The sequence below is a fragment of the Argiope bruennichi genome, chromosome 11, assembly GCF_947563725.1.
Source record: "Argiope bruennichi chromosome 11, qqArgBrue1.1, whole genome shotgun sequence".
NCBI lineage: Eukaryota > Metazoa > Arthropoda > Arachnida > Araneae > Araneidae > Argiope > Argiope bruennichi.
In genome coordinates, this window is record NC_079161.1 from 37,610,908 (window position 1) to 37,637,850 (window position 26,943).

A 26,943-nucleotide genomic window follows, 5' to 3' on the forward strand; every position below is an offset into this window, starting at 1 on the left:
GGGTTGTTCTTGGATTACCTCTGCAGAAATTCGACAGTTGTGAGTGTAAACTTGCCCATTGAGGCCAACGTGGGCCTCATTACTCAACAAAATGTTCCATGGCCAAGTGACAACCAGCATTCAAGCAAGGAACTGAAGTGTGAAAGGTATATGGACCTCTAAATCGCCGTCCTGCAACAGGTGCACAGACTTGATTTTGTATGGATGAAAAGCAAATCTGCGTACGATTTTTCCTATAGTTGAATACGGCGTGTCCAGAACACGGGAAACAATTGGCAAGCTCATACTATTATGCAGCGGCTGGCTGCTGGCTTCAACTAGCGCGGTAGCAACATTTTCTATGATGGAAAACGGGATTTATTATCGTTCTCTACCTGGAAAAAGGCCAATTTGACCAGTTTTTTTAAAATTTCTGCATCATCTTGCGTAGGGCACCTGCAGACATTGGACCTCTTCGTATCTGCTTTATACGACGGAATTCCTTTAGAGCTGCAACGGAGTTTTGTTGGTTCTGGTAGAAAAATTTCACCAGTAGCGCTATTTCTTGCAACGTAGGCATGGCGAACAAACTAATGTTTCTATTGAAATGAAACTAATGTGCCGAATCCGCCTTCTTTTTATCCAAAGAGAAATGATAATAGACATGCGATGTAACGTAAATTATGTTTCACATTTTCAATATATGAAAATAAATGAAATTTGTGTTACAACGCCATCTATTGGTGAAATATTGTAGTAATTATTTATAATTAATAAATGTAAAGCGCATTATCTGAATAATCTGTAGTTCAAACTTTATCTTATTTGGACTAATAGAATGTATTTCAGAGCCCTCTGAAGCTATCCCTGTACAAGAAAATACGAGCATACAATTATATAACAAAAATATTAAAGTTTTGAATTGTGAAAATTTTGAATCGTAAAATATAAAAATTGGGAAAAGGGAAAAAAGAAAGATGGGATTTTACATCTTTCGTAGAATTCAGAGATGTATTCATTTTCCCATCATCAACACATTTCTACAGCTTGGATTTGATTTGAAAATATTTCTGTCTGCTGTATACATTTTCCAATCAAACACAGCGCCATCTGTACCGAATATGACAATTTAACTTTTCTTATTCTTGTCATTAAATCATTTTTTTTCTTCGAAAAAATTGAAACTGCAACAAAAAATTTGCAATGCGTCCATGCCATCTGATATTTTGAATGAAGCCACATAAACACATTTCTACAGCTTGGATTTGATTTGAAAATATTTCTGTCTGCTGTATACATTTTCCAATCAAACACAGCGCCATCTGTACCGAATATGACAATTTAACTTTTCTTATTCTTGTCATTAAATCATTTTTTTTCTTCGAAAAAATTGAAACTGCAACAAAAAATTTGCAATGCGTCCATGCCATCTGATATTTTGAATAAAGCCACATAAACAAACAAAAAAAATTCTTGGGGCGAAAAAAAGCAAAATTTCACATCCTTTTTTTAACTTCTAGTTTCAGGTAATTTTGATGGTGCCTCTGAAAACACAGTTATCGGTTTAAAAAGCAACTTACGCTTTGGAGATGAAGGCAACAACAACAAAGTCACCTAGCGATTCGAAATTCAACACACAGTACGCACGATCTACTTATTAGATTTTCTGGGATTCTACGTATCAAGCGAGAGTAACATTCTGCTTATCAGTGGGAATAGAATATCTTATCGTGGAGATATTTGAAGCATTAAATTTTTATTCATGAAAATTAAATTGGGAACAATATACCAAGAAATAAAAAAAGTATGAGATGATAAATGAAATAAGACAAATAGCATTATTTTGATATTATTAAACAATGTTTTAATAAATAATGATAAAGAATAAATTTAAACAGTGTATTGGAAAATAACGCTTGTTGTATCACAGAATAATGTGCAAACAATTTTTGATCTACAAAAAGACAGAAAAGACTTTTTTCTTTCAAATCTGGTAGCGATGCTGAAAAAAAAATACTTCGACCAAAAATATATCGTGATGTCAATATTTTGAGCATTAATTGTGATGCAGTAACTTTTTTTTTTGTCATGAGGTTGGATACAAAACTAAACGAATTTTTTTATTTATTAAATATTTTTTTAAAAAAACAGAGCATCGGTAGTTTTAACAATTATATTTTGTTAAAATCATTTGCATAAAATAATTCCACTCTAGCAGTACAATCAGTTTCTTATTAAAGTGTCTAATGCCTGATTTGAATTGAGATTTTTTTTTTTTCAAAATTTCCGGAAAGACGTTTCTTACAGCATGTTATGTTACCTGACATATTAAAAACAAATAACTGCATGCATTAGAACTTTAAGCAAGCAATTCATGTGTCATACATATATAAATTTATTTATTTCGTGTATCTCCGAAATGGCTCCAACGGTTTGAATCAAATTTTATATTTGGATAATGTTTCGTTTTTTATCTATATAGGTGCATTTCTTAAATAAAGCGATTTTACATACATTTTTTTTTCTTATAAATAACTATTAAAATAAGTATATTCCTCTTCGATGTGAGGCAGTGCAGTATGGTGGTCAGAACAACCTGAATGACGCGTGTGTTGTATGTTCTCGATTCCAATTGCGCGTTCTGCTTTATTTTTTCACTTATGTATTTATACTTAATATTTTACTTTTTGTTTATCTATATAGGTGTCCTTCATGAAAAAAAAAGGGATTTAACAGACAAAAAAAATTTATAACCAACTATTCGAACCTTTTTTTGTATCTGCTCACATGCTTGCAATACCATATAGTGCCTTTTCGAACACGAGTTCACCATGTTAAAATTGAATGTAAGTTCATTAATATAAGTAATGATAAAATGAATACTGCTACATAGTAGATTCTTTCGAATAACATGTTAAACTAAGCGCATTCATTGTTTTTTTTTATTTAAATGACCAATTCTTATGTAAGTTAAATTAGAAAAAAAATATTCTTATGTAATCAGTATGTGTTTCGTATCAAGATCATTTCTCCAAAAAAATCAAGATTTTACAAAAAAAAAAAAAAAAAAAAAAAAAAAAAAAAAAATCTGAACGAAAAATGGTTTTCCAGATATTTTGTAAAAATGTGAACAAAATATTTTAACGCTTCTTTGAAGAGATGGAGCAAATAAAGGCAATTCAAAGAAGAAAAATATATCACATAATAATATTAAAATATAATCTTCAACATAATAGATTAAAGTACATCGAACATAAATACTTAAATGTAAGATTCAATATACGAAAAATATATTTCGGTTAGTAATGTATTCATTTCTCCCTTATATGGGGAGATATTCATCATTACCTCAGGCAAAAAACTGTGTAACATTTGCTTACTGTGCGACATTTAATGAGACCCAATCTAACTTATAGAGCATCAATTCGGAGGTTTTATTACCAAAAAACAAAAACAAAAAAAGTGTATAATATATATCAAGCAATAAAAATGTATCCTTCTTATAGAAATACATTCTGGTCTATCAAAAATTCATCTATCCATATATATAGGTATCTTTTAATAATAAAGATTACTTCGTATGCGTTTTTGGCTCTATACAGGCAACATCATTTGACCTATAGCTATTAAATTTGACACATATATGTTCTGGAAGTTGAAAATGAGAAGTTTGGAATTATTTTTTAAAATTTTAATTACAATTTCGTGAAATGAAAATAAAGCTAAATTTTGGGCTCTGTTCGCGATAAATTTCGAAAATATTATTATATAAAAATGAATTTTAGACTATTAACAATTTTTTTTTTTAAAAATGTCATTTTAATGGAATTATTTTAATAATTGAGAATTTTTTTTGAATTTTTCAGTTTTCAAAAATATTTTTACATCTAACTTTCACCAATAAATTACATTGTTGCCCTGAAATATAAACAGTTTAGAGATAGTTTCATCGGTTATTTTATGACCTGATTTATTTTCCATTCTTACAAGCGAAGGAAAGATGATTTTATTTAATGTCTGTATAATTTACAAAACGAATAAAAAAAAAGTAAAATTACAATACTGAGAAATTTAGAGCATAGATAAACTGAACATTTATAATTTAATAGCAATATGTAGTCATGGGATTGGTTTATATTCATAGGTTAGCTCATACGTAAAGCAATGAATTGAAAATTACTGGTGCTCTAAATACTTATGCGTACATAAAGTAATTTAACTAAGAAAAAGAATTTTTTAAAAAAAATGTAAAACCTTTTGGATTGGAAAATTCTAAAATTATTTATCGAAAAACATGAGATTTTTTGGACAGAAAATAAGAAATTAGAACGTTCAAACATATACCGGTAGATGATTCTAATGTAAAGAAAGGACAATTTTAGCTTTTTTTGCAATAATGTGTGTTATCGATAAGAAATTTCAAGAATTCTAAAACTTTCGGATTGGGAAGTACTAAGATTATCTATCCATGCACATGAGATTTTTTTGGATACGAAAATAAGATATTAGAACATTCATATTTATACCAGTATATGGTACTAATGTAAGGAAATCACAGTTTTATCTTTTTATGCTATATGTGTTAGAATATTCTTCATGGAAAGGAACATCATTGTATAAGACGGACGCAAACGACACTAATGATTGGCCAAAAGAGAAGAATTCGATACAAATAATCTTAAGTTATCGAAATCCGAACGATCCTGCAAAATACTTTTTTCAAATCGCTTAAAATTTAGTACTTTTAAGAGTTAAAAAATTGTTCGGTATTTTCATATCCTGTTGTCGAAAACGAAACATACTTTATCCCTTTAAATATTACAAAAATTTAGAAATAAAGTTTCTAATAAATTTTCTACTGACTTTTTCTACTGAATTGTCTACTGCTTGACTTGATACTATTAGAATTATAGAATGGATATGAGGACCATCAACCATCTAACTCTCCGACCCGCCCGAAGGCACACGGATTTAAACCATAAAACTGAAGGACCGGACCGCCGCAACAGCAACATTGGTTGAGTCCTAAGGGCCGTCACCGGCCACGGTACAACCCTCCCCGAAGGAAGTACGTCCCGTCATTGATGGGAGGAGCCAGATCCCCCACCTATTAGTATACCCACCAGGGTGGCGAGATCCAACCACCATGCCGGAAGCATCTCATCCTCATTTCGAGGTGCCCCCCCCCGGGGGACATGTGGACAAGGGAAATGCGGAAAGAGAATAATTGTTTTTCGAAATGGAGACGTCATCTGCGAACCTCTTATTAATAGAAAAACTAATGTTTGGTCATGAGCAAATCTGATATTCGTTTTTTTGCCATTTACAGTGGCATCTCAGTTAAATAAATGACCAAAAGAATTAAAAGCATCACAACGATAGATTGATGGCTTCATTCAGCGATATAATTTTTAATATGTATGATTATATATAATTATTATCCACAAATAATACATAATCCACAATAAATAATGCATAATCCACAATAATAATACACAAATAAATAAATTTCACATTTCCTGAAAATAAATTCTCGTACACCTTTTGCAGCAAAAATTAATAACAGACCAGCTATTATTTTCAAAAAAAAAAAAAAAAAACGGTAATTCTCTAATATAATTTTTATAATTGTAATTCTTATTTCAATAATATTATAAATCAATAATGTAATCATTATTATAATAAGTGCATTAATAATTATTTCTATAAATTATTTTCATTTATTAACTATAATTGACATTTCAACACTTTAAATAAAAAAATTGATTTCAATAACAAAAATTATATTCTATTTGTTACTGAAATCATGAAATTTAATGCAACTTTGCGAACATTTTCAGCATTTTAATGAAGATGTGATATACTTCTGTTTTGTATTTTTTGATACTAGATTCAAATTAATTTAATTTAGTTGGAATTCCATTAAAATACTTATTTACTTAGAAGATCAGTGATGATATTAATACTTAAACTTGTAATTTAAAAGAAATTTTTAATCCTAAAGACTTCTATACTTTAAAAAATGCAATATTCACCATTCAGAAACTTTAAATAATATATTTCTTTACAGATAACGAATAACCAGAGTGATAATCAAAATGTGGGAAGTTTGCTCATTCTATATATTCTAGATTATAGCAAATCAAAAAAGACATCAGATTTTATCTATCATAGACTTGAATTAGTGTAGAAACAATTTCTTTTTTTTATTTTATCATAAACGAACTACAGATAAAATATTATAATCGTCAAAAAATTCATACTTGGCGAACTTCCATGTTTCAGATCTTCTTGAGTTCGAAAAACATATTTTCAGCTTAATGTTCCTGTCTCTGTGAACATGATAGCTTAAAACCGCTTTTTTATAAACGAGTAAAATTTGGTATATGGATTTCACTGTCTTAAGATTAAGATTTCAATTAAATCTTGAATGAAATCCGGTCAGAGGAAATCTGTGTATCTGACTATCCTTGTACAAGAGAATTGAATAACTTCAAAATTTAAATAGCTACATAGATAATATTTCATACACAGATTTTCATCTGAAATGTTCATTATTATCAACTTTTGGACTAAAAATATCAAAAAGTTGACCATCTGTCTGTCTGTACTTTTACAAGTATAAGAAAGAAATGACTTAAATCAATTAAATTCGGCATGTGATTTTGTGATAACAATTACAGTTACGTATCAAATTTTTGCTCCATTCGATTTATAAATAAGGGTGCAAAATACTTATAGATACCAGAATTGGATGCATTAAAAATGTTAGATTTCTTCATAGATTTATATTTCGTACTTATTGTCCCCAATTGCATTGTTCTCCATTTATCCAAGGTCCATAATTGTTTGTGGGAGAAGTTAATAAGATCTTTATTGGAAAGTATGCGAGAAAGTTTAGTGAAGCCCACCATTGCTGATAATCTCTGAGAATATCATAACTTTATTTTTGAGTAACTTCCTTCCGTATAAGATTAATATAGCTAATCAATCACACGGAAGCATGCAACTGTTATGACTTCACTCAATAACAAAACACTTATAATAGTTTGTTGTATCAATTTATTTCGAAGTGACATCATATCATTTTTCATGAATTGCTATTTCCGTCGTTTTCCTCAAACTTTTTCTTATCAAAATAACCGGTATACAGCGTTCTTCGGCTGTGATAATTCCAGATGCTGTGACTAGGTGTGTTTCACTTCCGTATCCTTACCACATTTCCTGTTGATTGATATTACATTTTCAGATTCGACTTTTGTTATCGCATCACCGAATAATGAAAAATGCCAATACCTATAATAGTATGTATTGCATGCTTTTTTTACTAACAAAATTATTATAATTCTGAACTATTTTATAATTCGTTATGTTGGTGCAAATGAGAACTAAAATTGAATCCTTTAGCTCGTAGGAGGTGCCATTATATAATATATTTCCATTGTATTCTTTTCCTTTTATAATTGCTCTTCAATTATTTTTTAAATTAATTGATAAAAAGTTTCAAAATATCGCATTTTTAATTAGAATTTAACTAGAAATTTATAAGAATTTAACTAGAAAGTTATGAGAATAAATTCACGAAGAGATTTGAACTAAATACTTTAATTATCTCTATTGACAATATCAATGATTCTCCCTCTCTCTCTCTGTGTAATAATATTAAATTAAAATTAGTCTTTATAATAGTGTTGTATCTAAGCATTGCTTTATTTTAAACTAGCCGCATTTATCTACCAGTCGATTCTCCAGTATTGATGCTCGTTAAAAAGTTCAATTAATATTTTATGTAACTTGTTTTCATCATATGTTTTTCACAAAAACATTATTAAGCTTCAAATTTTAATAGTCATATAATTAATTTATACTATTACGTAGACCTTAAGCCGCTCTGTTCATTGTATCCCGCATATCCTTCTAAGTGGAAATAATAAAACTACTATTAATATAAAAACGTATTTTAGTGAATCCCAGCATGTCTTAAAAAAGTATGAGAACTGAAAGAAGAGTCGTTCGGCATTGAGGTCTTATGTGCACTATAGAATAATTTTAATTATTTTAGAATATCTCAAAGAATTATTCAATAAAAATTTCACGGATATAATGAAAAATTCAGTATTTATTTTTATTTTTAAAAGGATATATTTTAAACGCTGTCAATAATAATGTTTTATTAATATTTTTCGATTAATGAATATTTTTCAAAAAATTATGCTTTAAATTTTTAAATTTTTGGTCCTAAGGAATCATATTTTGCAAAATATTCTTGACTCTCTAACTTTTAAATAAATAAATAAACGTTTCTTTTTTATGAGTTCAAATCTGACCGATTTATTAAGTTTTGAATATTACAACGTTATAACAATCAACATTTTCATAATCTAGGCCAATCACTCTTGAGAAACTCTGGGTGATGATTGGCTTCTTTCAGATGGTCGATGAAATGATCTATAATCATCCATATTATAGAATAGTGATGTTAGAAATTTTCATAAGTCGGTCAGTTTTAGTGATTTAGTTGATTGGAGTGCAACTCTTTTTATTTAAAATTAGCTGTTGGGCTCAAATTAGAGTAGATAGCTTTTACATATTAAATCATATACGTTCTTAAATAAATCTGTTTAATTGAATTAGTAATATAAGTATTGTAAAAGATTATAGAAAATGATTCCATTTACATTTTTATATGTTTAATTTGCAATAATAGTTAAATTATTTTTTCATTTGAGCTTTTATCGATTGTTTAATTTGAGCTTTTATCAAATAAATTGTTGAAAAATATGATTAAATTATTTTTAAAAATTCATTAAAAATAGAAATTTAATTTGTTCGTTAAAACTTTAGTATCATTGAAAAGTTTACTTTTAGAACTTCGATATTATATAAAAATTAATTTTTTTGTTATTATATTTACGAAAGTTATACCGAAAAAACACCGAAATTTCGCTTAATTTTTAATTAGTTAAAATCCTTATCAAAATTTTTAAAAAATCGTTCCGACGTGCACATTCCTGGCCTCCAAAATATACACGTGCCTAATTTGGTAGCTGTAGCTAGAACGGTCTAGTCTGTTGAGCGGCAAAACACACACACACACATGCACATTGAACTTTATTATAAATATAGATATTAGTGTCTCAAAAATATTTTGTTAAATATGATTCACAGAACAGAGTACGAAAAAATTTAAAACTCGTAATTCGACAATACATTTACTGACTCAAGCTACACAAAATATAATTATTTACTTCATTTAGATCGTTTTAACAGTACTAAACAGTATGTATGTTTTTTACAAAAGATTTACAAAATAACCATTGGGCCTTGAACCAATGGCATTGGAATTAGACTGGGTATCCTATACATTTTAAAACATGTTTACCTTAAAAAACGCTGATTTATTGAATTCATAATATATATATTGCAAACGATCATAAAAAATTTTGTCTTTCATTTATTTTTTTTAGAAAATATCACATTTCCTATTTATTTCATTTCATGTAATTACGTGCTGAAAATTACATTTTTCTAGATTTAATTTGCAGTAGTATTTAAATTATTTTTTAATCAGAGCTTTTGTAAATGTGATGGCAACATGTTAATAAAAGCTGATTTTTTGCCATGCTCGTGCATATTAAATTTTATTATTATGTTTTGCAAAGTAAATTGCTGAAAAATATGATTATTTTTTTTAAATTCATTAAAATTGGAAATTTAATTTACAGATCAAAACATTAGTATCATTGAAAATATTGTTTTTTGAACTTCAATATGATGCAAAATTCAATTTTGTGTTGTAATATTTTCGGAAGTATAGCGCATGAACGTCGACATTTTGCTTAATTTTTTATTAGTTAAAATTCTAATTAAAAATTTAAAAAAAATATCGCTGCGAGGTGCACATTCCCGATCTTCAAGGCGCACACGTGCCAAATTTGGTAGCTGTAGGTCGAACAGTCTGGCCTGTAGAGCGTCAACAGGCCAGAGCATATATATATATATATATATATATATATATATATATATATATATATATATATATATATATATATATATATATATATATATATATATATATATATATATATATTATATCGGTAAATATGCTAAAGTCAATGCGATTAATCGATAATAATTAATAATAACATCCTTAATATTTGTAATATACTGCTGTTGAGACGACCTTGGTGATTAAGCAATCATTTGCATAATCTTGATGCTGTCTGAAATTTTGAATAAAATCCAAAAATAATCTTTTCGCATAAATAACTCATTGATTTAACGAAACAATCAAGTAAGTTAATTTATTTAAGATCAGGTGACGTTAGCAAAAAGTCTTCAATTATAATCTATTAAATTTATTTAAATTAAATTATAATAAAAAGAGTGATTTAATTGGTTATTATAAAACAATGTTAAAGAATACATTAGATTATAGAAATCCTATCCAATAAATAAATGGTCCGTTCACTTCAATAGAACTCCAGTGAAATTTCGATGAGGCAAAGACTCAACTGAAAATTCGCTCGTCGCTGTTTAAAACTGTTTTCAACAGACGCTCCAAATCTTAAGAGTTTCCATGTAAATTGTGACTTTCCAATTAGTGCGTCACTGTCTGCACTGCGCTAGACAGTTACTGCTTTAATCAAGCAGTTTATCGCTGCTTAATAGCGAAGAAATGGGAATTGTTAGGCAGCGTAAAGCGGCCGAAGGAAATGGCGAATTATAATTTTTTGTTCGTATTCTGACTCTATGGAATCTGTACTGCTGTACTATGGAAGTGTCATCTCGGCATTAATGTCTAACAGCATTGTTTTGCAGAAAGAATTTTGCTCATAAATTATATGAATTGTATTTTTAATTAAATTTCTTGAGAATTTTCGAATATAATGCATCAAATTTTCGAATACAAAAATAACGCACTATTTTTATTTACTTTTTCGTAAAACAGTTTACATTTTCGTAAAAAGAAATAGTAAACTGCTTTATAAATTTGCATTCACTCGAATTTGAATTTATTAATTTATTTTTCACGAATTTATTGTAATTATATAATAAGGTATTTCAGTTTTTGGATTTTTTTTAAATTCGTTTTCTTCCAAGAAAATTCGTATGTTTTTTACTATACATTCGAAATTTTTATGAATTTAATATATTGTAAATTCTTGTAACCTTTTAAACATATACTTAGCTTAAAAATGTACGATCAGATGTTATTCAATTCAAGAACTAAAATAATGAAAATAAGATAAAGGTTTAGAAAATTAGATTCTTAGTTTTAGTTTCAGTCAATGCTAAAATTAGCATTGATGTACGTGTAGATCAATGTTTCTTTCTGTGAGTAATAATTTAATTGTCTGTCGTTAAAGATTGACTCATATACTCATAAATCAAAATTCTGTTTATAATCCAGATTGAAAACATAAAACAACATTCAATTGCATCGGAAACAAGAGCGATAACTCCAGTCGGTTGATATAGAGGGCGCTATTCGCCCAAAAATTTGGTTTTGTTTTGTTATATTAACTTCCCGTTTGAAGCAACAAAAGGCCTATTTTGGGACGGTCCTCGTAATTTTGAACCGCGGTCAGATGACGAGGATGACGCCTGAGCTAGCACCCCCCTCCCACACCACGCCACACCAGTGGGAGGACGTTTGTTCATAACGGATTTAACGTGCAACAGACCCCCTTACACGACAGTTCTTCGGTGGAATCAGGTCACGAACCTGAAATCCTCCGGTTCGGAAGCCGAGACTTTACCACCAGGGCACCTCGACCCTCCCAAAAATTTGGATTTCAATGCTAAGCCATTGAAGCTTCTGATAGTACGTAGCGAATGCATACGATTTACAAACTGGGGGATACATCGACCTTGTCTCAAAAATCTTCATCAAATTTAAAAATTCTGAGAACCTGTTGCTGTTGTTGATACTTATGGCACTTGCTACGAACAAGCACGGCCGATTTAAGCCCAAGGGGGAGTGCCTCTTGTTTTAATCGTAGAGCCAACCAGTCCCAAGAGTACGACTTAGCTACCCACACGTCACAACCCCTTTTACGGGACGGACTTCATTCTCGCATCGCATTCACAGATCATAATTTAGACATGGATCAGAGAATGATCACCCCCTGATCCAGTACCCCCATCGGTATGACTCTCGACATGGAGGACTTTGTGGCCACGACAGATTTATACGCGCGTCAGTCACCACACACGAGGGGAATCTTCGGCCGGCTGGGTTCGAACTCGCAAGCTATGGGAGGCGAATCCAACACTCTACCAACCAGGCTATCCCGGCCCTTTGAGAACCTTCGAATATAATAGTAAATCTATAAAGATAAACTAAGAAGCTTGCCTAGTTGCAAAAATTGTAAGCAGTTGCAAAATTTATTTAGTACATTTCTTTTAACTGTAAAGTATTCCAACAAACATCTCACACACTGCTGCAGACTTATTACATTGTGAAATAATATACTTTCTAATTATGTTCAGTAGTCTTTAAATGAATACATCTATTAAAAATGACTAAGGGTTTGTTCAATGAATAGCCCTGTTTAATAGGTTGCACCATAGCTTTACGCTTAGGTTTCTTCAGTGTTGTTATATGAAAAAAAAATCCTTTCGATCGGCGCCAATCTCTTCATGAGCCATTACCACAACATTCCTTTTGTGACAAAGTCTAGAAACGCATGTTTCTTCAAAATACTTGAATGTTGAAATTGGTATCTGGAATCTGAATGAGTGCTACCATAATGCCCCCGTTTCATCTTATAAAATGATTTGAAAGTCGCCATAATGTTGCCATAAAGTTGGAAATTGCAAATCCATCATTGTAAAGGATAAAGATAAAAAAGAATGTTGCATAAACAGTTCCAGATTTAACAAGGACCAGGCCAGTAGGTATAGCGGACTGTTAAAAGAGTCGGGTATCAAACCAGATATCCTCTTATTCTGAAGCTGATAGTCTGTGGCTTAATATTTAATAAAATAATAACTTTGAAGTTACATAAAAAATATATTCTGGCATTGAAAAATTCTAAATGGGAAAAACGAAACGAAAATATAAAACTGAAAGACTTAACTCGTTTATCAAGCATTCAAAGAATGCAGTTAATAAAAGAGCTTCCTGTATGAATATATATTTTTTCCACTATAAAACAATTTTCTACGACTTATATTTGGTAAAAATGTTTCATAATAAACTGACTATAAAAAATACCATACCGCAAAAGTTAAATGGAATTAGAGGGTGAGTAAATATTTAATCATATCCATTCTTTCAAAGTCAACAAAAAATAATCCTTTTTATTACATCTAAAAAGTATTTTTTTTATCAAATCCACTAAAGAAGTTGAAGTCTACATTAAGGAATTATATATTATTTCTCTTACTTCACTGTATATTTCAGAGAAAAGTTTAAAAGAAAGAAAAATACCGTCATGGCAAGATATCAAGGATATAAAATATACTCTAAATGGGATATCTCAAAGGATTTATAAATAGGGATAGAGATTTCAAGAGTACTCTTAAAAAAAGAGAGATTTATGATATTTTTAACTTTGCAAGGATATAGTTTTTATTTATTTGTTAATTTTAAGAGATGATTATATTTTTTGTAAACGCTTTAGCATGTTATTTGAGGGAAAGAATACAAGTTTTAATTAGTATATAATATAAAAATAGTTTTTTAAAATAAGAATTCCTAAATGCACTAAAATGTTTTAACATGATCGTGTAAAAAAAAGTTTATTTTTTTAGATTGCATACTATTTATTATTAATGATATGCAATAATTGTGCGGAACCCTCACAGGGCAAGTTATTGCACTTGGAGCTATCAAATTTGACAGAGAGTAATTTCTTTGGAAGTAGTATAAAGAGTTTTAAACCAAATTTTAATTTAATTTTCAATCTAAAATTAATTGAAATTTTAAGGTACTTCTTCAACAACTTCTCAGGAATTTATTGCAAATGATTATTTCTATTACTCTTGAGAATTCATAAAATGTAGGTTTTCAGTTTGTTTTCATTTTGATATTTTTTATTTTTATTTTTAAACAGCAGTGGTTTTAATTCTTTCAATAATTGCGGTTATAGGCATGGCAACGATATTATTTTGCACATGCTATCTTTGTTATAAAGTGTACATTTTAAAAATATAATAAACGCAGATGAATTGATCCTAGGACATTATCACTGCGATGTTTCAAATTCAAATTTTCTTAAATTTTTTTATTTCCTTTAATTTTCTAATTTTAGCTTAACAAGTGAAACAGAATGGGGTTTCAAACCATTAATACCAGAAAAATTTGGCAGAGATTAGATGTAACATTCCTTACGCTAAATGTTTATGCCAAAAATAGGCACAATTTTGAAAAATTTCTTATCTCAAAATTGAAATTTAAATATAAAAAAATAGAGGGATATAAGTAAGACTTTCAGTCAAATTTTATATTTCATATTCTTGATATATCTAATTTTAACTCTATAACTGGATTTCAATGGGTTTTTTTTTGCCGAATTGCAATTATTCATAGAATCATGCTTAACCAATCCTTGCTGGTTTTATTCAAAGCACTCTTTGTTTTGAATAAAACCTTCATGTTCGTTCCTGTCAAAAGAATGTTTTAAAACGTAATATTCAGCAGACATAAAAATTATCTTATTTTAGAAGTTAATTAGTAATTTTTTTTTAATATTTGGCATTCCACTATAAAATGTAAGATAAACTGGCTGATATTTTATGTGTATAGAACAGTTTACAACGTGCATTTCGAAAACCAGATTATTTTATAAGCATCTCTTGCAAGAAGTGTTTTGAACTGCCAAAATTTTAAATTTATTCTTTGTAAACCAAAAAAAGTAGAGAAATAAATTATGGAATACCATACTTCATAGCAAACATTATTATTTTTTCTCTTGATTCATTCGCTGAAAATAATCAAAACCATGTTTTGAATTTGGTCATATGATCCATTTTCATGAATAAATACACTAAAATTACAATCTAAGAAATCTAATTGCAATCTGCAATCTAAGAAACAACTGCACTCTGAAATCTCAAATACACATTCTATTTTATTTTGTGCAAAAAGTCAGCTTCCATTCTTTTCTACTTGATTATCTGCCACATGTAAACATATATATATATGATAAATTGTGAAAACTGTAAAAACTGTACCCTAATATTTAAAATATAAATGCTCAACTGAATCAATAATTAAAAGCATACTACTAAAAATAATTATTAACAAAATTACTAAAAATATCATCAGCAAAAATAATATATTAATATTTATTGTGAAATCACTAAGTACATAAACTATGCTTTATCTATATTTATCAGTAAGAATATTTGTATCTCTTTGTTTCCTATCTAATTTCCTGTTGTGTCTAAACTTCCTGTTACAGCAACAGGAAAGATCACGAAAAAATTTACGTAACTGATATAATAAGTGAAATGAATGGATATTTTAGTTTAAATTTCATTTTATCCCTTAGTTGAAACAGCCGAATTCTTTGCGGTTCAGAACCAAAATCTAGTCGCTTGCTGAATGTCAGAATATAGTACAACTTTGAATACAACATCACAAGACATTAGTTTGCATTTCCATCAACGATCCATATTTCACAATTATGCTTATAATTAAATTGGTATTCAAAATAGGAGGCGTCTGTGGTGGTGATGGTTTGTAAGCAATTTGTTTGGAAAGGGAGAATTCATGGTCATAATTAGCATGCTAATTTGAAAATGGGTTGATTGAAGTTCGGACATAGAACTGGACTCCAAAGCAGCTGTTTAAATCTACCTATAAATCCTACACTGGATGAATGGAATACACAAACATAGGAAGAATAAGGAACTTAGGGAAATATACAAATTATTTGTCTCTAAGATAAGTTGAAATGATATAAAATCGAAAATAAATAATACTTATTCATTTTTTAATACAATTCATTTTTAATACGTTGTTATAATCAAAAATTCAAATATAAGCATTTTTTATCTAATGAGTTTATACATAAATATATGATTTATGAATTCACAAAAATACAGCATATGAATCGGCATATATTAAAGCTTTAAATGTCTAAAAAATAGTTTTTTTTTTCAAAATATGTTTATTATAAATTTCTTTAAATTTTCTGATCATATGTTAAATTATTTGTTTCAGGTTCATCTATTTAATCTCATCTGTTTATGCTAGTGATAGCATAAATGTATAATTTGAACGTGGCTATTTTACCGGAAATTTTTCTATATTACTGCCAAATATAGATGCTCTAGTTTGGATTTTTATTTTTATAGATTGATTTTGAAATGATTCATAATGTTAGGTGATCTCAATTTTGCAGCAATACTAACTTAATATTGATTAATTTAAAGATAAATAGTATTTAAAATGTGTTATATACTTCTGATTAGAAAAAAAAATTAGTATATTTTGTCCCAATTTATGCAAGTAGTGTTACCATTTTTTAATTATATTTTTCCAATCTTTGCTTTCAAATGATTTCCAAAAACAAATGATTACAAATGAAATTTTTAATTGTAATACTTATTGTTAAGAAACTAGCAAGATAAATAAAAGTCATTGAATTAGTCATAAAAATAGTGAAATATCATCAGTTTTTTGTGACTAAATTATTAAAAAAATCAATATTTCGAAAGCATACATCGTCACAATTCCCTTAATGTCTTTAAACTTTCATTAGGAACGGTTATCATATGTTTCATATTTGTTATGAATTTGCAATGCTGCTTTTCAGTGCAATTATAGTTCGTCAACGGATTCTGAGACGATCACATTTCGACGACTCCATCTCATTAAGGGGTGAGATGCGGAACGATGAGTGCATTTCTTGTATTCCCTTTGACCTTGGATTTAGCCTATTAGATACTAGTAAATGTAAACATCTCCTTTCATCGTTCCTTGCACCCCTATTTTGAAGAATTAAACCCATCCTAACGCATGCGCAAAAACGTGGAGGGTTTTACAATCAGTTGTTCAACTATAGTAATATAATAAAAAAGACAGTTTCACAGATAGCTCTGATGGATGCTGATTGGATGCGAAACAATTGTCCCCAAACTTGGCGACAAATTTGGCTGCGAAATTGTTGACGTTTGCAACAAAATCAAAGATTTCAGTAACTGCAAAAATATTGTCGATAATTCTATTAAGACTCGAATTACGCCAATTTTTCTAGAAGTTTCTTTGATTTGTCGCGAAGACTGTGAGAAGGCGAGAGATAGAAATGCCGTCAATCAATATTGAGTTAATGGAAAGTAGCAAACGAAGGCGCGAATAGTTGAATGAAGTATCGTCCGAATGCTTGTGCAGCTCTAGTATTTAGCACCAATTTGCTACTTGTGTGCCATTGTTTACTACAAGTGCTATTCTTCTGCTCCATTCCCTGTGTGATGTGCGATTTTGGCTTTTATTGAATATGTCAGCTTGGAGACGTTTGAATAATGCTTAAAATCTACATAGAATGAACTGTATATCTTATATTCAATTTTTGGCCCCGTGAAAGCGGCGAAGATACATTTTTTTTAAAGATCTGAAATGTGCGTTTTACATGTAATAATTAAACAGAGTTGATGTATTTTTATAAACTTTTCATCTAGTTAATATTGTTTAAAAAATATCCGTACTTTTTTCAAAGAACAACTTCGAGAAAAAGAAAATAAATATTCGATAAACTAAATATGTTTGTATAAAAATTCATAAACAGCCAATGATAGAAAACAAAAGAAGGAGTTGGAATGGAAAGAAAACTGCTTAGGGATCGGAGGAAAACTTTGGATGGAAGGGAAAAATATATCGTCTGCTCTTCACGCCTGATATGCTCGAATTGCAGTTCTGATACTTGCAAATTCAAAGAGAGAAAAATTGCTTTTAGTATTTAATGAATCAACTGTAAACATAATGATTTTTCTTAAACGTTCAATTTCGATCTGCATCTTTCTTTCTTCTTGCTTCATGTGTGTGTGTGTATACACGTCAAACTTTTATTATTTTATCCATTTTTGTTGAGCAACGAATTTACAGAGTGAGTAAATAAACACAGCGCATCGTACCCTCATTACGGGAAATAAAATTAATTAGATTTTATAAAATGAAAATGCAGCTTTGAAAATACTTTCAGAAGCCGCTGCAGTTTTTCAACCCTAATATACGAGCCGCTACTTCGAAGTTTTGTTAATTTGCAATCCTTAAAAGTTTCTAAAGATAAATAACGAGACACACATTTATTACTTCCGATTTTAAGGAGAAATGTCGAATATATCAAGCGATCTAAAGGATCGCCTGTGCCTAACGCAGAATTAATAATGAATGTCTGCTATTCGGCTACGCTAGTCTGGTCTAGAATTTTAATAGTATTCACGATGTCTGCTGTATCCGAAATGAGTAGATGGCAGACATTCTTCTGATTTGAAAAACATCTTTGAACTTTGCTAGCAGTAGAAGCTAGCTTGCAGCTTGCATCGGAAATCTCATAGCTTTGCTAGCATATTGAATGTAAATAATCCGAACTTGAAACAAATAACATAGAAAAAATTGGATGTGCGATGTTAGTTGCATCTGAAACGAGCAGATGTTTTTTTATCTTAAAAGAAAAGAAAGGAATGATGGATTTGATAGGCAAGGCAGACTGAAACTTATTGTTTTGATAATGAATTCGAAATAAGGATTGTGAGGAGAATAAAGACAGCACTGAAACCATAAGAAAGAAGATAAAAAATACCAGTGAATGGTAATTTTTTGCATTAGTTCTGTGCCCGTGTTACACAATTTCCGAATAGTAACTTTTACATTCTCTTCTAATATGATATAGAATCAGAGGAATATATAGCTTGTATGTAGCATGCATACTCAACCTAAGTAATTTGTGCGTGAAAGAAATGAAGTATAAATTGAGTCTGCGATTCTATTTGCATCTGAAGTATACAATGAGTAGTAGTTTTAACTTCAAGAAGAAAAAAATGTTTCTTAAAGATTTGTTAGCCATTGGTTAACTAAACTTATCGCTTTGTTAGTAGATTTTAAATAAAAATCGTGATGAAATTGCAGATAGAAGGTCCAGAACCGAAACTATGAGAAATAAAGCGAGGAGTATCAGTGAATGGTCATTTTAGTAAGTTTTGTGTTCGTGATACAGTATAGGTGAATTTTAACATTCGCTCCTAATACCTTATCAAATCAGAAGAATAAAACCTCTTCTACATAGCATGCATACTGAATCTAGGTAGTTTTTAATTGCAAGAAATGGATTATAAATTGAGTCTGCGATTCTATTTGCGTTCTGTTATATACAATGTGGAACTATTTTGCCTTTATAAGATTTTTAACATTCGTTCCGAATACCTTATGATATCAGATGAATAAAACATCTTCTTCATAGCATGCATACTGAATCTAGGTAGTTTTTACTTGCAAGAAATGAATGCAAGAATTGAGTCTGTGATTCTATTTGAGTTCTGTTATATACAATGTGGAACTATTTTACCTTTAAAAAAAATAGAACAATTTCTTAGAGATCTGTAAGCCACTGGAAATGTAAATTTTTTGCTTTTCCAATTGATTGGAAGTAAGAAACGTGACGAAATTTGCAGATAGTATGCACAGCACCGAAACAATAAGAAAAGAATTTTGAAAAATATCAGTGAATAGTAAATTTAGTGTTAGTTCTGTGTCCGTGATATTATATAGGGGGTTGGTAAATTTTACATTCTCTCCTAATATCTTATCAATTCAGAAGAATGAAACACTTTGTATGTATCGTTCATACTGAATGTAAGTAATTTGTGCTTGAAAGAAATGAAGTATAAATTGAGTCTACGATATCATTTGTGATTGAAATGTATACTGGGAAGATATTTTCAACTTTAAAAAGAGGAAAATGTTTACTAGAGCTCTTTCAGAAAAAAAAAAGTTCAGCTTGCAGAAACGAGAACAGATTAGGACGAAATTTCACAAGTGGAGCAATTGTTAATCGCGTCCAGGACGGTGCAGAAAAAGTGTTCCATGTGACCACCTTCATTCACTGGTAAAATTTCAAATCGATGGACAAAGTGTTCAACAGCAGATCGTAACTGATCACAAAAACTGATCACTTCGCACATGAGCACAAAAATGGAGTTCTTTAAGTCATTCAACGTCGCAACACCTGCACCATACACCAGAGTTTTTCAGTGGCCCTATAACCAGAAATTGCATTTACATAATAAATGACAGCATCTGCAAACGTTTCATACACTAATCTGTTTTGTATAGAGCTTCCTCTTCTTCGCAATCATGCAAATCTCGACATTTTTTTCCCTAGAACTCACGGCGTTTCCCGGTGGAATAATATTGTTTCTGTATTCCGTTTTGGCCGTTTATTGTGTTAAATTTAATATTTTTCCTGAAAAAGGGGCCCTCTGGTGAGCATTTCAGAACTAACACTTTTTTTAAAAAAATTCTGTGAACGCATCTCTTGTAAAGTCTACACGCCAAATGGGGGAACAATTCGTTCCCCCATTTGTTCTGTAGGATGCTGTTTATAGAGGAAGTTTAATTATAAGCACCCTGTAGTTTAAAGTGAGTATATTGTCATTTGAAAGTGAAAAATGCACTGAATGGATACTTTTAACCAAAAGGTAGGATAAACATTTCCTAGAGATTTGTTAGCCACTGGAATCTTAAACTTATTTTTCTATTAGAGGATTATTAAAAAGAATTGTGACTAAATTTTCAAATAATAGGGCAGCATTGAAAAAATAATACATAAAGTAAAAAATGTACATGGATTGCAATTTTAATATAACAGGCATTCTCTTCTAATATCCTTTTAACTCAGAAGAATAAAACACATTGTACAAAGCATGCATATTGAATTACGTAATTTGAGCTTGAAAGAAATGGAAAATTATACATCGAGCATGCGATATCATTTACAACTAAAATGGCCCATGAGGAGATATCTTTCACTTAAAAATAGGCTAAATACCTTTTAGAAATTTATTAGTCATTGGGGGCATATTGCTTAGGATCAAATTGCTTATTGCTTCTTTACCAGTCGATTGGAAGAAAATCGTGATGAAATTTGCAGACAACGGCACACCAATGAAGCATTTAGAAATAAACGTTAAAAAAACAATGATTGGTAATTGTATAATTATTGATATTCTCTCTTAACATCTTATCAAATAGGAAGAATAAAGAAATCCGATAATGAAATAAAATAATAACAATAATAATAAAATATTAATCCCATTCATCTTTCACATATTCTGAGCAGAATAAAGAAAATTCTGTTCATCAAACAAACACTAAATTAAAAAATAAAAGCAAAGAATTTGCAAAAATTTGAGCTCACGATATTTTTTAATGCGAAACTAATAAAATTCGATCATTTGCATACGAATGAAAAATGCAATGAATACATAAATGAATTTTAAAAAGATAATTCTTTCTGGGTTTGATAATTTGTTTTTAAAACTAATTTTATCTCAAAGTTTTATTCATGAAAATATTTAAATCATTAATTAAATGAAATATTCATCATCATATTAAATTATTTAGGAAAATATTTAAATCATATGTTTATTAAAATTAATTTTACAATTTCGTAAGTCAATAATAAAAAATGTTTGCTGTTGCATCAATAACAAGTAGAATCATTGTTAAAACAACTATATTCCTTGATTATATGAATTATCATAATTCTGAGACACCGATTTGTAATTAATAAGCAAAGTTTCTATTTTCAATACAAAATTATATAAATTGGTTGGGTTCCAACTAATTTGTGCATTCTCAGAAACGCATGATTTTCTATATGTTTAGGTATTCCACTCATTGATCGCCAGATATATTGAGCGATTCAAACACCTGCTTTGGAGTCCAGTTCTATGTCCTATCTTCATTCAGCCCATTTTCAAATTAGTATGCAAATTATGGCTATGAATACGCTCTTTTCATATAAATTGTTCATTGGCAAACATCACCGTTAGACAAACTTCTCATATGGTGATTACCAATTAAATTATAAGCATTATTATAAAGCATGGGGTGACAATGGAAATAGAAAATTGATATCACATGACTCTAGTTCTGTCAGATAGTTCGAAATTGAGAATGTAATTGAAGCAAGAAGCACTTCATTTCAAATTGAAAGATAAACACTATTTTTTTTCCAACAGTAATAATAGGATCTTTGAATTTAATTGAAAGAAATTATCTAAAGTCATGTTAAATATTAAAAGCCAAAACCTGTTTCGTAAAATATTGATGATTTATTCTTTTATTCTATTCTTCTAATTATTTTCTATCTGTTATCTTCATAAATATTTTATATTAGCTAATAAATAATCCTAACAGCACAATAAATAACGCTAACGACACCATTAATAATAAATAGCCAATAAATAAACCCTAAGAGCGCTATTTCAAAATTTGCTTCTTTTTATTATATAATAATTTTTTCTATATAGTAAATTGAGAGTGAAAAGAATTGTGCAAATTCATATCCTATAATAATAGTGAACAAATTCTTTAGTATAAATTCATCTCCTACAAGGAATATGAGTTTGTGCTAAGAATTTATACTAAAGGATTAGTTTCAAAATGTGACAATGTGCTACAATTTGAAAGTTAAGATCGCAAACTAAAATTAAATTTTTCTTTTGGTACTTTATTGACTATTGCTTTCAAAACACATATTTAAAAAACTAAATTATTCATTTATAGTAAAGATTTTAGTAAAAACAAAAATGATGAGTTGTGGTGATAAAAATGTGTTCCGAAATATATTCATTTGGCTTAATTTTTTGTGATGTTACGGTATCACACATGGGTAGTACTTTCTTCTGCGGATATCATTGAAAGTTTGGTAAAGATCTAGTTTTAGTATAGAGATTTCATCTCTAATTATATTCTTGTGGTTCACTCCATTTTTAAATGCAGGTATAATAACAAAAAATTAGTTTCATTTTTAACTTCTGAGATTCGCAAAATTTTTTAGGTTAAATACGTTTCTTAAATAGGCGTTTTTTCCAGGTCACACACGCACAAAATTTTGAGGTGTGTGACAAAGTTTGGAATGAATTTTTTAACACAACGCTTAAAAATAGTTATATTTTTGAATTTTTGCATAAAAAAAGGATGCAAAACATCAATGAAACCAAAATGTACCAGTTGTATAAAAAAGTTTTTAAATTGAAAAAAAAGTGGATTTTTTAACTAAAAAGAGTGTAAAGAAAAAAATCTTCTAATTTAAACATGTATCAAATGATTCACTTACAATTTTTCAGATAGTTTAAGAAACATATTACCAAGTTTCAGAACTGAAAAAATCAGCTGTATCCCTATAAAAGTTACTTAAGGTTCGACTGATAAACAGCGTGGAATTATTGCATAGTGAAACATTAAAACAACTATAGAATGTTTCTAAATTAGTAGATTACTTATTCTCTGGTTCAGAAAATGTGGAACATATTGAGAAATTATTAAGTCAAATTTGAATAAAAAATATGCAATGGATTTTAATTTATGAGATTTTTTCGAAAGAAAATACTACCAAAGACCTGAATATGAGAAAATAGCTGTTAAAGACGTAAAAAAGCATTAAACAATTTCATAAATACTTATATAAAAATATCAGCGCAACTTACCAAAAAATACGATTAGAAACAAAATTGAAACATTAAGGATATTAAATTTAAAAAAACGTAATTTTAGAAATAAATAAACTTTTCAACGTATTTATCTACCTTAACAACACTAAAAAAATTACTTTTTGAGCTTTTAGCTCTTTAAACCTACGCACACTGTGTATTCCTATAGTTAGTGAAATGTCATCTAATTTCTGATACTAAATTTTTAAAAATCAACATTTCGAAGGCACAAATCGTTCCATTTCCTTAATGCTTTTTTCCTTACCAACTTTAATTGGGAGAAAAATCATTTCGGACGATATTTTTTAAAACAATCTCCTTAATTTATTAAAAATCTAATACTACAAATTCTTATCTGTGCTTTTGTCTAATTGCATGAATAAGAAAAACGAAACAAATAATAAAAGTGATAAACAAATGCCATTTCTACGAATCTACAGAGCTATGCGTGGATTTTCTTAACGAGAATTCTACATAATGCTTTTCCTATTTCTTTGGAATGCCATAGAAATGGAATGGCAATCACGCTCGGAATCTAGTACATGCTTGCCCCTCATACGCATGACTTCAACCAACATATTATAGGAAGATTACCATACAAAATGCTTTTGGCTTTCTGTTTATGTTTGCACCAAAGATAAAATGCAAACATTCACGTTCAAATAACTAAGCGAAATATCTGATACGCATTTGCTTAATAAATAGCGAAAATACTTTCTAGATATGTAAATAGTTGTTTCCGAAAAGTTTATCGGATATATATTGCAAGTATATTGCTATTTGTTTGCGATTCCGGTTCAGTTTTTTATTTCAAATTTGCCAAATAACGTTTTCTGTTCGAAATGTTATATTTGAAATCTGAAATTCAATTTTAAATTCTCGGGATATATACTTAATAAATTGACGAAATGTAAAAGAATCTTACCACTATTTTTTTGTAAAATAAATTCAGATTGTTTATTTTAATAAAATAGGTATATAAATTAGTTTCTCATTTTATTGATATACATTTAAAGAGACCTATAATGCCTTAATCTATTTCTTATTGACGTAAAGGGGTTTATTTTTAATAAGGATTGGTATATATCTTATAGTATTAAATGGCTCTAAAAGATTTATTCTTAATAAAATGAGAACATTTCAGCATTCAAAAAGAATTACAGTTATTGTCTATAAATGAATTGAAAAGGAGAGTAACATACATGTGGTTATTTGGTTTTATAAAGCCAATTTTGATTCTTTTTCAAACTGCTTTAAAATGTTGAGCAGTTCGATTTCATAATTTATTGAATCCTTTGTCTAAATGACTTCATTTGGTATTTTAATACACAAGATGATTATTACATAAAAGTTAAAATAATAATAAATTAAAATATGAAATGTTTCGCTTTAATTAGCTTGTTTTCTTTAGATATAATCAAAAATGTTTAGATATGATTTTTAAGCCAAGAGCAAAGCAGGTTTTTTTAAAGAGAAAAACTTCTTACTAATGTTTCAAAACAAATAGTCTAATGATTTGTAATGCAAAGTTTAAAGTAACTGAACTTTAAACTCCTAAATTAGAAAAGAATTTTGCATTTTCTTCTAATGAAGGCTGATAATCTAAAGTTATATCATAAGCGCCTATTAAAATTTAAATTCTCAGAGAATAACTTGAACATCATGATTCACTTTTTCTTTCATTATTTTATTATCAAATTTTAAAGCTTTGTTGACACATATATTTCTTTTCTCTTTTTCAGAACTTCTGCATCCAAACACCCCATGTCAGAAGTTATGTCTACAGGATAATATGACTGCCCTTCCTTTGTTGGATTAAAGAAAATTGCATAGGACAATATAGAACTTTCACAATAGTCACCACGGCGGATTTCCACGATTCTCCAAACATGGACATCATCCTCGAGGAAGACATTGTAGAAGCCTTCGACAACAATACGGCAGCGGAGCCTTTCGAGGACTATCCCATGTCTCCTTTAGAGGCTGTATCCACAGCAGTCATCCTGGCCATCATCATTCTTGCCACAATCATTGGAAATGTACTCGTCATCATCTCTGTCTTCACCTATCGTCCCTTGCAGAATGTTCAGAATATGTTCATTGTTTCATTAGCTGTAGCAGACATCACCGTTGCTGTTCTAGTCATGCCATTGAATGTTGCATACACTTTAATGTCTCAATGGAAGTTTGGTTTGCCCATATGCAAGATGTGGCTCACGTGTGATGTCCTTTGTTGTACGGCCTCGATACTTCATCTGTCCGCCATAGCACTGGACCGTTATTGGGCAATCCATGATCCTATAAACTATGCCAGTAAGAGAACACTGAAAAGAGTGCTTATTATGATTGCAGCAGTTTGGGTGGTCAGCATGATCATTTCTGCTCCACCCCTCATAGGATGGAATGATTGGCCTGAGGACTTCACGGAAGATACGCCCTGTATGCTCACGGAGGAAAGAGGTTATGTCATATACTCAGCTAGCGGCTCTTTTTACATACCACTGGTTATCATGACGGTGGTTTATGTGAAAATATTCGAAGCAGCCAAAGACAGGTTGAGACACAAGGCGAAAGCTGCTGCAAAATTGGCAGCAATGAGGAAAAGTCCTGATACCACATCAACCATTCCACTGAAGTCGATGCAATCAGAAATCAGCACTATCGCAGTCACTGATGAATCCACATCGTCATCAGCTAACAAGGGGTCTGACGAGAAAACGGACATCATCGCTGAGGACAAACAGGTGGCGACGACTGAGTTCACAAATAAGAATAATCTCACAGTCGAAACACCGAAGCCCAAAGGCAGAACATTGGTTCCAGATGGTAACCCACGCCTGACTGCAACGGTGCGGCATTACATGAAAGAAAAGCAAAAGATTTGTTTGCAAAAGGAAAGAAGAGCAGCAAGGGTACTCGGTATCGTGATGGGAGTTTTTGTCGTCTGCTGGTTACCATTTTTCCTAATGTATGTCATTTTGCCTTTCTGTGACAGTTGTTATGTGTCGAATAGAGTAGTGAATATGATAACGTGGCTTGGATATTTCAACTCAGCACTCAATCCTGTTATTTACACAGCTTTTAATACAGACTTTCGAAAGGCATTCATATATATACTTTGCCGAAAACCCTAAATTCGAACTTTGAACTAGTATTTTTATAGCAATAAATCTCAATGTGTGTATAAAGCAATGTTATTGTTAATAATTCAGATGCTAGTTTTCTGATTGCAAAACAATGCAAGTGTTCAAGTATTTGTGATTTGACCGGAAATACTATTTTTATATTACTTCTATT

General features: G+C 29.8%; 1 protein-coding gene across 1 annotated transcript; it reads left to right on the forward strand.

Moving 5' to 3' along the window:
* The first annotated feature begins 7,198 nt into the window (after window positions 1–7,198).
* LOC129957104 (probable G-protein coupled receptor No18) lies at window positions 7,199–26,910 on the forward strand. Its single transcript, XM_056069251.1, has 2 exons — window positions 7,199–7,283; window positions 25,389–26,910. Exon 2 carries the CDS (start codon window positions 25,536–25,538, stop codon window positions 26,778–26,780), a length of 1,245 nt encoding a protein of 414 aa, XP_055925226.1. The 5' UTR covers window positions 7,199–7,283; window positions 25,389–25,535; the 3' UTR covers window positions 26,781–26,910.
* Window positions 26,911–26,943: the final 33 nt, after the last annotated feature.